The sequence below is a fragment of the Alosa pseudoharengus genome, unplaced genomic scaffold, assembly GCF_046254945.1.
Source record: "Alosa pseudoharengus isolate Yale_2024_CS ecotype anadromous, Long Island Sound unplaced genomic scaffold, YU_APseudo_1.1 YU_APseudo_1.1_scf_11, whole genome shotgun sequence".
In the NCBI taxonomy this organism is placed as follows: Eukaryota; Metazoa; Chordata; class Actinopteri; order Clupeiformes; family Clupeidae; genus Alosa; species Alosa pseudoharengus.
In genome coordinates, this window is record NW_027468576.1 from 23627311 (window position 1) to 23640835 (window position 13525).

A 13525-nucleotide genomic window follows, 5' to 3' on the forward strand; every position below is an offset into this window, starting at 1 on the left:
TGCTGCTTTTGACATGACTGACAGTCTACAGAGTTGGGTTGGTTTATCTCACACTGAATCATGAATATTATGTTGCTTTTGTCACTTATGCATGTCATGTATTCTATTTCACATGGAGTCCCCCAAGGCTCCCCTCTTGGCCCTATTATTTGAATTACAGTTATGTTCAAATAAATTGCAGTGCGTATTATATATTGATAGCTTTTATTTCCATATTTCAAATGTAATGGAAACATCACACATTCAAATCCAAATCAAGTCTGCATACTTTTTTTCTGAATTACAAATTGTATCAAGTCTGCATTACTTTTTTACAGGAAGTAAAGAAAAGGAATATTAATCTGATCCAAAAAATAGCAGTGTTGAGATTTTTCTCTTCAACCTTGACATAAACTGAAGACATTTTTTAAGATTTAACTTCACTTTAAATTACTGATCTAATATTTAGTTGCATAAGCATTGTTTTTGATAACTGCTGCATATCTAGCCTACATGCCAGTCAAGGATGTGCATCACCCTACCTCATTAAAATACATTTATGCTAAGGAAAATTATGAAGGATATAAGAAATTGACCATATGGAACACATTTATGATTTTATTTTAAATGCATCTGAAATGTTACATGATATATTGGGCTTTTAAGGCAAATTTGTATATTGCATTGGCATTTTTGGTAAATGTATCGTATTTCTCATTTGAAAATAACCTGGGTGAAACCAGACAAATCTGCAAAGCCTGCATTTACTCTGTAGATCTGTCTGGCAGTCCTCTAATGCAAAACTCACAGAAAACCCATCAGACTAGGTGGCAATACCATGTGACAGTCATTAGACACTGATTTGCAGTATGTCTTGTATTAATCTTTCTTCTTGCTTAAGTCATGCATTAGAGATTGCAGTCTCCTCAAACAGCCCTAAAGGCAGAACGGTGTAACAATGTCATACGCAAAGTGAACATTGTGTCTTTATTTACACATTATTTACACCAGTTTAAATAATCATAGACATTTTAAAGGAACCATATATAAGATTGTGGCCAAAACTGGTACTGCAATCACTTTCAAATTACTGTAGAGTGGTGTATCCCCTCCCCCTCTCCCCTGACTCGAGGTTGCCAACCCAGATGCCGAAACACTACTGACTTTGTGATTAGTACATAGGTGGAGGGTGGCGCATCAGGCCAAAACACAACATGACATGACAAAACACAACTTCAACATCAGTTGGGGGCTGCAACTTCACTTTTTAAAATGACAATATCCTGGCCGGACTGCTGTTGTCAGTGATATAAGTATTTGAAATGAACATGATTTCTTAATGTCTAGTAATATACCAGGGCCATTGTATGATTAATTGAAATACATTTCTTACATACGGTTCCTTTAAGTGTCAGGTAGCCTGTCATTTTTAAAATCCAAAAATCAGGTCAAATGTGAAACTGATATTGAAATGTAAAAATAAAACCAGGCTAGTCCAAGTCTTTTTATGTAGGATCCTACCCTCTACTGCCACTGATTTAAAAAAAAATGTGTCACCAATAAATCTTATACAAATAATTAATTAAGAGTATGGTCAGATTCATGTGGCAATCACACCCACACCCAAGGTCTCTGCCCGTCTATCCATTTCATTAGATCCATTCTGTTTACAGAAAATGAACGCATACGTTCCACGTTGACGAGCAGTGAACGACCAATCGTTGGCCGTTCTACTGCGAAGACGTCTGCAGCAGTGTAAAATGTAACATGTAGCCTAACATTAGGCTACGTTCACATACAGTTCCTGCAGAACGGGTGTGTTGACAGACAGAGCCAACAGGGGAAAGGTTTCAGCGGAATTCTCTGGCAGCTATGTCGGCAAACAGTAAGTAGCCAGTTAACTTAACATGCAACTGTCTGTTTTATTTCCTCAACAGGACATTGTACCCAGCCCTATGGTAGTGTGCTCGCCTCCATGTTACGGATATGCAGGGTGCCCGTTTGCGTTGTGAAATCAGCCATAGTCACCAATAACGTTCCACGTTTTCCAGCAATCACCCGATATAGCGTTCTTTACCTTGACTCTGTGTCTACCTCTTAAAACGTCAACAAAGGACAATTTCACAATATAAATGTGTAGATAACCCCTCTTGATGACTGTAATACCACCACAAATGTTATACAATAACACATAGGCAACATCAAAATAGGCGGTGGTCTATAGCGTGCCAAGTGTATTTCTCGACCAATACAATAGTTTTCTTCATAACAAGAATAATTTGGAACGCTATTTTAATAGTAGGCATGAATGTAATAGGCTATGGCGAATTATCTAAACGTTTATAAGAGTCAAGCACTAGCCATCTGTCGGTCTTTGTCCTGCTAGGCGTACTAATACTAGGCTACTTTCCTCTTAAAAAGACAGTGGTAGCGTTCCACCATTGCTGCCGGTTGTGCACTATTCGATACGCGCAAAACGGCTCTCTCATCGATACCTCAAGCTCCGTCAGTATAATTTCAACCAAGAAATTGTTATTTCATTAATAGCCTACTTATGTAAAGGAGACGTATTTTTCCATGCACAATGCGTTTATCCTTTACATGTATGCCCTGTACCAGCCACATTATTTTAGCCAAGCATGTGTGCCTCAGGGCTTGGTGAAACCATCAACGTGAACTCCCCATGCCAGAATTATTGCATTTGTGTCCAGTCCAGTCATTCATACTCATTTGTCTTTAGGTTGTGTGCAAATAAAGGTTGAGGAAGATTATGATCAGGTAATGATTGAAGAACATCTCAGTTGTGAGGATGATGATGATTCAGCCCTGACAGGAAATACATCTGCAGCACTTTTGAATATTGACGGTAAGCCTCCTTGAGATATTTTGTATTTCTTTCAGTGTTTCCCATACATTGACTTATTTGTGGCAGCCCACCACAATATCAACATTGACCACCACACAATGATTTTCCTGGTTGTACTAAATTGTGCTTAAATCTGGTTAGAATCATAACCACACTGCACTAATTTGTTAAAAACTGTTGCATTCAGGTTAATTCTGCAAACCTACCACCACAAATGGAATTCAATTCTGTGGGAAACGCTGTCTTTACATAGTAAATTATACATATAAACTCTATATTCAAAACTATTTACTTCAAATGCACATGCCAGCCCTTGCAAATAATAGACAATAAAAGGACATAATTGCAAGAGAATATAGCCTACATTATTTCCTTTAGACATCTTTTTTGCTTTTTTTCTCCCATTTTCTATTTGCAATAAAGGAGGCCAGCAGAGGGACACTGGCAGACAGCCCACCACTTCTCTCATACAGACACCCAAGAGGTGGAGCTCAGACGGACAGAGGAGTAACGGCACCTCTCAGAACACGAGAGGGCAGGGCTCTGCCTCCGTGCCATTAACCAGCAGCATGGTATGGCACAGTCATGCTACAGTGCATCATGTGAATTAAAACATTTAAATCATATAACAAGTAGCAAGAGTGGCATTAAAGGAACACAAGAGGATGTGAATATTGAAATGTGGCATTGATTTTAACGCCCACAATGGTTTTTACATTGGCGTGTTCTGTAGAGGATGGAACAAGAGGGGGAGTCATCTCTTGAATATGACAGCCAACAACTTCATGAGGCAGGTGGATTGTTTTAACATTTTAGTTCTCAAGAACACCTTGAAGGCACACTACAGAAATGTGGCAAGTGTGCTGTTGAGCAGAGTGGTAACAGGTTCTGAACTGAATAAATAAATAATACATTGCACATACTTATATTTAATTTATACTACTCTAAACCACCTTCTGAAAACAACTTATACTACTATCTACACTGCACTATATTTTTTGTCCTGTCTATGCACCACCTACTTTGTATATCACATACAGTGTAAGCACTTTTCTGCTTTTTTGCACTTCTGGTTAGACTGCATTTCGTTGTCTCTGTGCTTGTACTCTGCACAATGACAATAAAGTTGAATCTGATCTAATGAGTATAATCTAATTAAACCCGACTCATTTTGCATTGATCAGCAGGAGAGCTCAATTTCAAAGGACTCCTTTGGCACTGATCAACTAAGAACCCTGGGTGAAATCCTTGCATATTGCCAGGTATGGTATAATGTTAATATAGGGACACAATCAAGATATAAATAGTTATGTTTGTATAAGACCTGTATGATTTAGTTTTTATTATCATCATCATCATCATCTCAGGTTATGTACGGAGCCATCCAGAAACTGGATGAGAAATTTGAACAGCTACAAGCCAAGGTGACAAATATTCAGCCAATCCAGCTGACTCCAGAACAGTTCCAAAAGGTAAATCCTGCCATACCCATCTTTCCATGGTCTTACAGTGTTTTACAGACATTACGGTTCATTATTGCATGGTGTAAATAAGGCCCAAACAAAGAACAGGTTTCATACAGTGATAAGGCTCATTTTCTTTTATTTACGAGTGACCATGTGTTTCATGGTTTGACAGGCTACATCAAAAACACCATCTCTGTCCAAGAACACAGACCCTCCTGCTGTAAGTGTGGACACGTCTTTGGCCCCAGACCTAGCCTTGTCCATGCCACATTTGGTGCGCGTGTGCTCTCCTCCACCCCCTCCCTCAGTGGAGGTGAAGAGGCCCCCAGTTCTCTCTCCAGCCCCGACCCTGAGACCTCCCAGCCCACCCAGCCTGGCCCCGCAGGGCCAGAATGATTCCCTGGTTAAGACCGTTGGCGCAGCAAACTTCTCAAACCATCCGACTCCCCTCAAAGATCTGGACCAGCAGATTCAAAGCCAATCTTACACAGCATATGGAGCCAGCCCTAAAACAGGTCCTGCCATCAATACTGGTCTAGAATCTTACGAGAAGTAGACATTTCTACTTATAAACTTTTTTTTTTTTTTTATAAAGGTGAAGTCAGCAATACTGAAACAACAAAGTTGTCCTCAGTCTCTCTGTACTAGTGTAGGTGCTAGAGACCTGCTTAAGCTTCAACACGATTGTTAAGAAGATTATTGCCTTCATTTGTCGGTCTTATGTGGTTTTTCCTTTGCCCACATCAAAGTTGATTTTTGTATTAACATTGCTGACTCCGCCGATAACTTTAGGGCTTAGATATTTTATATGCCATGTTTTGTTTCTGGTTTTCGGTTGGTAGCCAACCCAAATCGTTAATGTTGTTATTTTAAGGGGTTTATTTCTGTTTCATTTTTGTCAAAGATTAGATATTGCCTCAGGTAGAACATCAAAAGCCATACCTAATCAGCAAAGTAAGGCAGCATGGCCCTCAATCCTTTATTTATTTATTTTTTGGTGGGGGGACCTGCTCTTAAGGACACAGTTTGCAAATAATGAATACCATATTCTCAAATGTGGTAATGCACACTACAGGTTGGCTGGGCAGCAGGAAGAGGAATGTGTCCATTAGCCAGAGCGCCCTCCTGAAGGCAGAAAAGATGTCCAAACCTGGAAAGGCTGTCCGATTCCTCACTCGCTGTGTATTCTCCATCGAGGAGATGAGCTGTAGCAACACTTTGGGTGACACCACCAGGGGCCTGAAGAAATTGGATCCAAACAAGCTTGGTGCCATCAGAGGTAAGGGAAGATGAACAGTCAGTATTGCCTTTGAAAGCAAATCAATTTCTAAATAAGAAATCCGGCGAGTTTTCACATAGATCTTCACTTTTCGAAGTCACCGAGTACATTTAGTATGTAAATAGGAGCTCAGACATGCCCCCAGATGTAGCACTGCAGCTGCCTGGCTGCTGGCTGTAGCAACTCGAGCTAGGTAAAACCGATTGTTTTTTTTAAATGACAGTACTTGGTGAACCCGAGAATGTATCTATGTGAAAACTCGCCAGATTTCTCCTTTAATAATGATTTCATAACCACTGTGATTTTGTCCTCAGAATGGCTGGCCAGAAGGTACCCAGAGTATGATCTCAAAGAGAAAGGCAAAGACTGGAGAAAATGCATGTCGGTCATGAACTCAACTGCCAGGTACCTACGTCTGATGGCCAAGAGGCGACGGGTAGGTAGCACAATGAGAAAACAAGAACTGGCAATATGAAAACTTGGCCCTGCAAGCTGATGGCTGATGCCTGTTGTCTCCTCGTTCATCAATAGCTGAAAATGCAGAGGGAGGATGAAACTCTGAAGACTCTTGATATCTCGGCATCGCACACAGAACCTATCCCGGAACCAGAAGCAGATCCTGACCCTGAGGTGGACCAGCCCACAGAGAAGTACGTAGCACAGATTGAGGAGTCCGTAGAGAATTACACTCCAGAGATGGAGTTCACAGTAGAGGAGTTCACAGCAGAGGAGTTCACAGCAGAGATCGATGTAGAGCTGTCTGACAGTGAGGAGGAAGACAACGCGAGAGTTAATAAACATATACAAAATGAGGAGGAAAACAGTCTGACATCCTACTCAGACACTGTATACGGTAAGTTCCATCTTGTTTAAATCAGATTATCTGTTCTTTAGCACGTTCTATGCACATTCATACGTCGAGTGCATATACAGAGAATCTCTGGGTTGATGAAATTAGGGATTTTTTTAGAGCATCTTGGGAACCCTCTGCGGAACGTGAAGGTACCCCAGTATGCCATGTTCACAGCCCTGCAGCGAACCAGGCCTGAGCTGGCAGCACGCGTCCTCATCAAATACATGTTTCCTGAGGAGGTGCTCGTGGTGAGCAATGTCCATGGCAACACTGAGAGTGGCATCCAAGCTCTGGACTACAACAAAATATCCGCTCTCAGAGGTTAGTGGCAGTTACCACTTGATGTGTGTTTAGTAGAGGTGTCAGTGTATCTTGTAAAATTGTGTAAAAGATTGTTTTACGGTTTGTTTGTTTGCCCATTTTGCATTTTTTGGGGCATTCTCAGAACACCTACAAGAACGTTTCCCCTGGTTACTGTTGGAGGAGGATGGCCAGGACTGGAAGGTGTGTGTGGGAGCCATCAACAGCACCATCCGCAAGTTCAGACATGACCTCAAGATGGGCAAGGGCCGCAAGAAGGGAACATGAGGAGAGCACAAGCACCAGCGACTCTACTGACCAGTGTATTTCACTGGGAGAAATGCTAAAGACGCTGTGCCTGAGATCCAGTCAAACCGTTTTAATGTTACTACAGTGATTCTCATTCAGTGTATTGGAACCCCATCAAGATTACCAGAGAAATCTGTGAATATAATGGGGATATCTAAGGCTTTCTTACTGTATGATAGTTCTGTTACAGATCTTATTTTGTTTAAAAAAAAAAAATGAATCATAGGACAGTCATGGATGCTAGTTCATTGAAGAAAGAAAATCATGTTAACCATCAAAGAATGTTTTTTTCAAATAAGTTTTTTTTTTTCCTGGAGAATAGGTCATACCTAACATTTGTATTTTTGAGTATTTCCACTCTCAAATTTACACTGAAATTGTAAAACCTGGGCCTTGTACTAAACACTTGCATGGATAACAGGTAATGCCTTAAAGAAATTCTATTTAAATTCATTATTATGTGGGTTTTTTGGTAAAACATGGATCATCTTGTTATATATATGTATATTATACATATATTTTGTTAATTCATATGGATTTTTTATTTACATTGACATGCCCATACTACTAATACTGCAAATCATAATAAAGGGATATTTCACCATTTGGGGAATTACACTCCTTTTCCACCTCCCCTTGAGTTACACAATTGATTTTTATCTTTCTCCAGTTTATCCAGCCATTCTCTGAGTCTGGCCATAGCACTTTCAGCTCCAGCCTAGCATCAATTGTTTAACTCAAGGGGAGGTGGAAAATTTGTGTAATTCCCCAAATGGTGGAATATCCCTTTAATACAGAAATTGTTTACATAATATTGAATAAATATTGACAAAGTTTTGTCTTTGTCGGTTTTAAATTAATTCGAAATATTATGCCATTTTTTAAAGTCTGCCTTAGCCTCATCTTCAAATAAAATTTGAAGGAATGTGGTCATGTGAAGGACAGATAAACACAACTATACTTAATGCAAGCTGTGTGTTGTAGTTCAGTGGTTCAGGTCTGAACACTGCGAAAATATCAGAAAAGTTGTTGGAGGTTGCAAGGCTTTTACATGTGTTTTTAAGCAGGTAGCTCACTAGTTTTAGACCAAAACTCTTTAAGGACCAAAATATAGACCAAAATATTTTTAAGGTTTAAGTTGCATTATGTTCAGAAGTCGCACTGATATCAGACAGTGAAAGTGGAAGGAAATGATGTGAGAGACACGTAAATTGCATGCGAGTCTTCTGTATTTAAGACTATACAAAAAGATAAACATAGAATTCTTAAAAGTCATTCACTTGTGTTTCATTTCACACATCACATTTAAAATGTTTAGTTATGTGTGTAGTAGTCTATGAAAAAGTAATTTTAGCAGCATCAAAAACATAACAGAAATTGTTGACCCTCAGACGAAAGTGTCATAACACAAAAAGTTCAATCAAAATATAATTATATCCACCAGGTTAACTTCATGGCAACTCAAAGGAGGCAGTCTTGGTTGGAGTCGTATCGGTTTTCAACTTTTTGGTGATACTGTTCAGGACACCCAAACATTCAGCCCAAGCTTTTCCCTTCACCTCCAGCTCATGTCTGGGGTACATCTCCGCCAGCCATTCTGTGTGCAAATATTGATTTTGTGATTCTTTAACCAATAAGTCTAAAAGTGCATAGTGCTTGCATATGCCAACTTGAACTGATTTTGAATCACAGAAGTACAACAATACAACATACACAATTCAATGAACAGTTATTGCTAAACTCTAAAGGTAAGTGCATTGGCATTGTTAAGGGGGAAAAAGGCAGGCAGTCTATAAAATAAAAATGTATAAATATATACGGTACCTCGGATGGCCTCTAGTTTGTTTGGGCTGAGCTCCTGGATGCCTCTCTGAGGGTTTGGGACCACAGCGCTACAGCTAAGGACACTTTGTGAAAAAACTGCATGCAGTACTGGCACAACAGCCTTCTGAGGCTCATCCTGCTTAAAGGCCTCCATGTACACAGAGTATGGGATCCACACCTTCCTGAAGGCACTTCCAATCATCACTGCAAACCATAACCATAATCAGCCAAAATACAATTTCTGACTCCTAATATCTTCACACTTTTTCTATTTTTAAATGAATGTGAAAGCTCCTGGACACTTTAAAGGTACACTATGCAAGATTCACCTAGCATAGCTATACAGCATATACATAGCGAGTCGCTACCGAGAAAACCACCCATGCAACTACAAGAACGGCGGCCCGACAAATCTCGCAAGAGTCGTGAAACATTACCTTGTCAGTAGATATAACTCTTTGGTGATATTTTTTGCCTGTTAATCCTTCACCTCCACAACAAAAGCATTTTCATTGTGTACAGGGGGAAAAGTCACGATAAGTTTGCTATAACATCAGATATATATTGCGACTCTAGAGGGAGCTCTACAGTCGCCAAAAATACCTAAACCTGCATAGTGTACCTTTAACTAGGAAGTTCAGCTCCTAACCTGCTCCTAAAAAAGTACATTCTGCTCACCATGTTGCTCTTTGTCATTAAAGACACTGTTGTTTTTAGTGGCCTCACAGCACTCCTCCACCGAGCCCCCTGGTGTCGATCGCCTCCCCTGTAGCTCAGAGAGAATCTTGGCTACTTTGCTGGCACACAGTCCCTCATCAGCAGAGACAGGCAAGGACACTCTGCGTTTGGGTTGGTTTGCCCTTAGAGGAGGCACTTTCTGAAGAGTTGGATCCTTCTTCCTGCTGGCACCTTGACTCCTACCTCTACCCTGGCCTCTTCCTCTTCCTCTTCGACCTCTTCCTGCAATTTTGCCTGCACTAGCTTTGTCGGCTTCCCCAAAGTAGGCTTCAGGTTGAGATGATTCAAGACTGTTTGGACCACATGTAAAAGTATTTCCGTTGCTTGGAAGTCGACACTGGGTGTTTACTTTGTTTTGCTGTACACATCCCCAAGGCGGCTCGTCTCTCCCCAAAAATGACGAAGCGTGTGGCTAAAGAACAAAGGCAAGACTGGAATTAACTGGTGTCTGCATGCTTGCACCATATGACGATTCACCTGCTTAAAAATGTGATAAGACACTACAGTTGTGAAGGCAAAGATAACATATTAGTTGTTCCACACAACTTTAGATATGAATACCTTGTCTGGCGGTCTTAGACTGAGAGTGGGAGCATGGAACTGTAGATCAGCACCCTTAAACTCAGGTCTCTGAATCGCTGAATGCCATTCCTGGTATACAATACAAAAATTGCAAACATAAGGTTTGCTTCCAGGAACCTATTCATATCTTGGATACACTACAGGAAACATGAATTATATCTTTACCCCTCTAGGGGTAAGGGTAGCATTTCAATACATTCTACTCCCCAAAACAAGACAAAGCCAAAAACACAGATAAAATCATACACATGAACACATACTTTAACACAAACAAACCTAGCATATCAAAGACAAAAATATCACTCAATGTCTTTACTGGTGAAATAGTAATATACAGTGTAAATAATACGCAGATAGATTTTGCAGTAACAACTTCCACCCAATTACAGATGCAAGGCTTTCCATCACTGAATCTAATGGACACAGACCACACAGGGACTATAATGACTGAAATGCTGACTATAAATAGTTTACCAAGACCCAGCAATGTTGACACATTATGGGCCACACACCGATGCTGCCACTCAGCAATAATTGTATTTAATTGGCACTCACAGCAAGACTCGTCAACTAGGAGCTCCACTCAACATATCTGGAGAACACACCTTAGTGACTACTTAATGTTTATTTTTGTTTAAGTTGTTTTGTTGTGTTTGTGTTTAGTAGTGGAGCTAATTATGGATAAATCTACAATAAAGGTGAAATATGCCATTTCTTTTTCAAACCAAAAACATTACTGCAGTGAGATACCCAATCATTCCTCATCAATTAGTATGTATGCATCCTTGATTCACCCAGGTGCATTTCGTTTGCATTATCTGGTTCAATGCACTTTTGAGCCAAATCTCTATTGTAAAGTGAGATGATTTGTAATTACTTAATTTCAATGTGATTACAAAGACAGAAGCTACAACATTTTATTGATTAGGCTATTTAAAACTTTTCATAGAAATGTCAACCTTTGACAACCATTTAGCCAACAGGATGAATTGTTGATTAGGACCCATTTCTGCAAGGGCTCTGCTTCAGTCAGGAATGCAAAGAATATGCCAAGCTAATGACATGTCACAAAATGCAATGTTTGTACAAAACAGATCATACTGTTTGTATGATGTGGAATCAACCTGGGAACATATGTACCTTCTTTGAGTCTTCCCTGTTGATGTGGAGATACAGCTGGGAGCAATCTGCTTGAAGGCTATCAATCTTCTGTTCAAGCCTCTGTACAACTGTGCACAACGTCTAGCAGAAAGACAGAAACAGTCATCTACATCAGTTGGCCCTTCATTATTATCACATTTTACTAAACAACTCGTTAACACACACTTGCATTTAACTATAGTGCCAAACAGTGAAATAATGCAAAGCAAAAGTTATAGATGAGGATCTGTCCAAAGTACTTGCTAACATCACAACTGTATCAAGGTGTTAACTGGAAAACAGTCAAACATCATACCTGGCAATATTTCAACACTTCCAGCAAAATGTTGTCCTTCTTTTCACAGAATGGTTCCTCCATCTGTGCAAAAAGAGAGTTCCAAGAAACATGAAAAGAACAAGACTAAGAACAGTGTGCTTCAGTATTCCTTATATTGATACAACATAATGCCTGTAGTCCACAATGGTCCTTTTCATTATAATTCACCTTATCCACCTGGCGGCCAGAATGAGGCTACAGGGTACATTTGCCATTACACCTCAGTGCAGCAGATGGTGGTAATGCACTCTTTTTGCAAAACTCTTTTTAGAAGCAACAGACAACTGGGTGTGTCATCGCTAACACTAACCTTTCCTTGAAGAGATGGGAAGCCTGGTGGCTCCATGGCTGCTTGTGGGCTGATGGCAGTTTCTTGCTTGGTGTAGGGAGCTGGGATCCAGCCTGCTGTCTCCCCCGACATACGGTCTTGCTCAGCATGGCCCGATTTACATGGTTGAATCTTTACCAGTGACTTCTTTGTCCCTCGTCGCTTTGGCTGTGACATTATAGGAGGTCAGACACTTCTTTTTTGGTTCAATATAATACAGGAACCAAAGGTCAGATATAATCTAGATTTTGGTGCTCAAAAGTCTCTTAGGGGGGAAATACCTGGCCATTTGTGGACAGTGAACTATTGTGCTTGGGTACAGGACTGCTTGTTTTCTTACGCCTTGGTTTTCGATCAGTCCTCCTGGGAATGACCCCATTTTTCTCCGCACCTGTTACATAAAAAGGAAAGCTGCAGGTTGTGTGATAGTACCAAACAATACAATGATGTGAGGCCTATTGCATGATCGATTGTCTCATTGACTGAAGCACAAGCACAGACTATGATACTCACTTTACTTCAAGTCCGTGTCTTTAGCACACGTTACTCAGCACAACATAAGGAGAAATAGCCATATGTTGTATAGGAAGTTGTGTAGGCTAGGCACAGCATAGATATATATATATCTATGAGGCACAGGACCAGAGTAGCCTATCCCGCGAAAAGCCAACAATAACAACCAATAGGCATCTATCAAACTGCAAAACTGTTAGCCGACTGGCTAGGCATGCTTGGTTCTAGAAAGGTTGGGTAGCTGGATATTCTAGTTCTAGTAGTGTGTGAGCATAGCAACAGCAGAATCATCTGGTTGAGTGTGATCATCAATTAGCCAAATTAAATAAATGTTGACATACATACATACATAGGCCTTATGAATTATAGAAATAGAGTTTTGGTCAGTTCGTGTAAATAACTCACATCCTTCCAACTTGATCTTCCTAACGTTCAAGTTAATCGACGACTGTTGTTTAACGTTACCAGCTGGGACACTGGAAGAATCCGAATCGCAGTTAGCTCCGTCCTCTTCAAAGTCTGAAACAGGCGCAAATAAAAATATGTCGGTTTCTGGACTAGAGAAAGTTTCTGGGCTTGAGGGAGGTAGTTCGTCGTCAAGTTGGACAATAATTTCTGACATTCCTTCTTCGTTTCCTTCAGCATTTTCAGCACAGTCGACCCCTCCTTCACCAGGGCAAATAAAACGTGTTCCGTCACTGCTCTGACCACACTCAACTTTCATCTTGAACAACGCTAGTGACAAAGGTGCAGTAAAATAAAGTTTGACATTTGTTAAAACACGTCGGTGCCAGTTATCTACTATCTGATGTTTTTATGCTAGCAGCTGTCTGACTTGCTGTCTACAACGCCATGAAACTTTCCAAATACCGCGCGGAGGGGGGAGGGGGTCGATGACTCCTCAATTCCCACCCGACGGCTGAAGGGCCTATCACACTGATGAGGACTGCAGGTTTGTGATTTAGCCTATCTAGGTTGTGGACTTATGAACATGATAAAGTAATCTCAAAT

The 13525-nt window shown here is 40.4% G+C and overlaps 2 protein-coding genes across 2 annotated transcripts; one reads left to right on the forward strand and one right to left on the reverse strand.

The window, feature by feature from the left end:
- Positions 1–1740: 1740 nt before the first annotated feature.
- Positions 1741–7889, forward strand: LOC143117035 (uncharacterized). Its single transcript, XM_076278482.1, has 12 exons — positions 1741–1864; positions 2720–2845; positions 3269–3417; positions 3579–3635; positions 4030–4107; positions 4213–4317; positions 4484–4826; positions 5387–5590; positions 5905–6026; positions 6122–6443; positions 6561–6764; positions 6889–7889. The coding sequence occupies exons 1-12, from the start codon at positions 1852–1854 to the stop codon at positions 7029–7031; spliced, it is 1866 nt and encodes a 621-aa protein (XP_076134597.1). The 5' UTR covers positions 1741–1851; the 3' UTR covers positions 7032–7889.
- Positions 7890–8071: 182 nt separating this feature from the next.
- LOC143117036 (uncharacterized) lies at positions 8072–13525 on the reverse strand. The gene is made up of 9 exons (XM_076278483.1): positions 12920–13525; positions 12283–12392; positions 11984–12169; positions 11653–11715; positions 11337–11438; positions 10176–10265; positions 9555–10026; positions 8877–9080; positions 8072–8649 (listed from the first exon to the last, which is right to left on the reverse strand). Exons 1-9 carry the CDS (start codon positions 13236–13238, stop codon positions 8504–8506), a joined length of 1692 nt encoding a protein of 563 aa, XP_076134598.1. The 5' UTR covers positions 13239–13525; the 3' UTR covers positions 8072–8503.

What these genes read in the sequence shown, in the direction of transcription:
- LOC143117035 (XM_076278482.1), top strand. An exon ending in TGCCATTAACCAGCAGCATG is followed by an intron (nt 3,418 to 3,578) that starts GTATGGCACAGT and finishes CGTGTTCTGTAG; the next exon opens with AGGATGGAACAAGAGGGGGA. An exon ending in TGATGGCCAAGAGGCGACGG is followed by an intron (nt 6,027 to 6,121) that starts GTAGGTAGCACA and finishes GTTCATCAATAG; the next exon opens with CTGAAAATGCAGAGGGAGGA.
- LOC143117036 (XM_076278483.1), bottom strand. Translation starts at nt 13,238, where the DNA reads ATGAAAGTTGAGTGTGGTCAGAGCAGTGACGGAACACGTTTTATTTGC. An exon ending in CACTGTCCACAAATGGCCAG is followed by an intron (nt 12,170 to 12,282) that starts GTATTTCCCCCC and finishes ATAATGTCACAG; the next exon opens with CCAAAGCGACGAGGGACAAA. An exon ending in TCCCATCTCTTCAAGGAAAG is followed by an intron (nt 11,716 to 11,983) that starts GTTAGTGTTAGC and finishes CTTTTTGCACAG; the next exon opens with ATGGAGGAACCATTCTGTGA.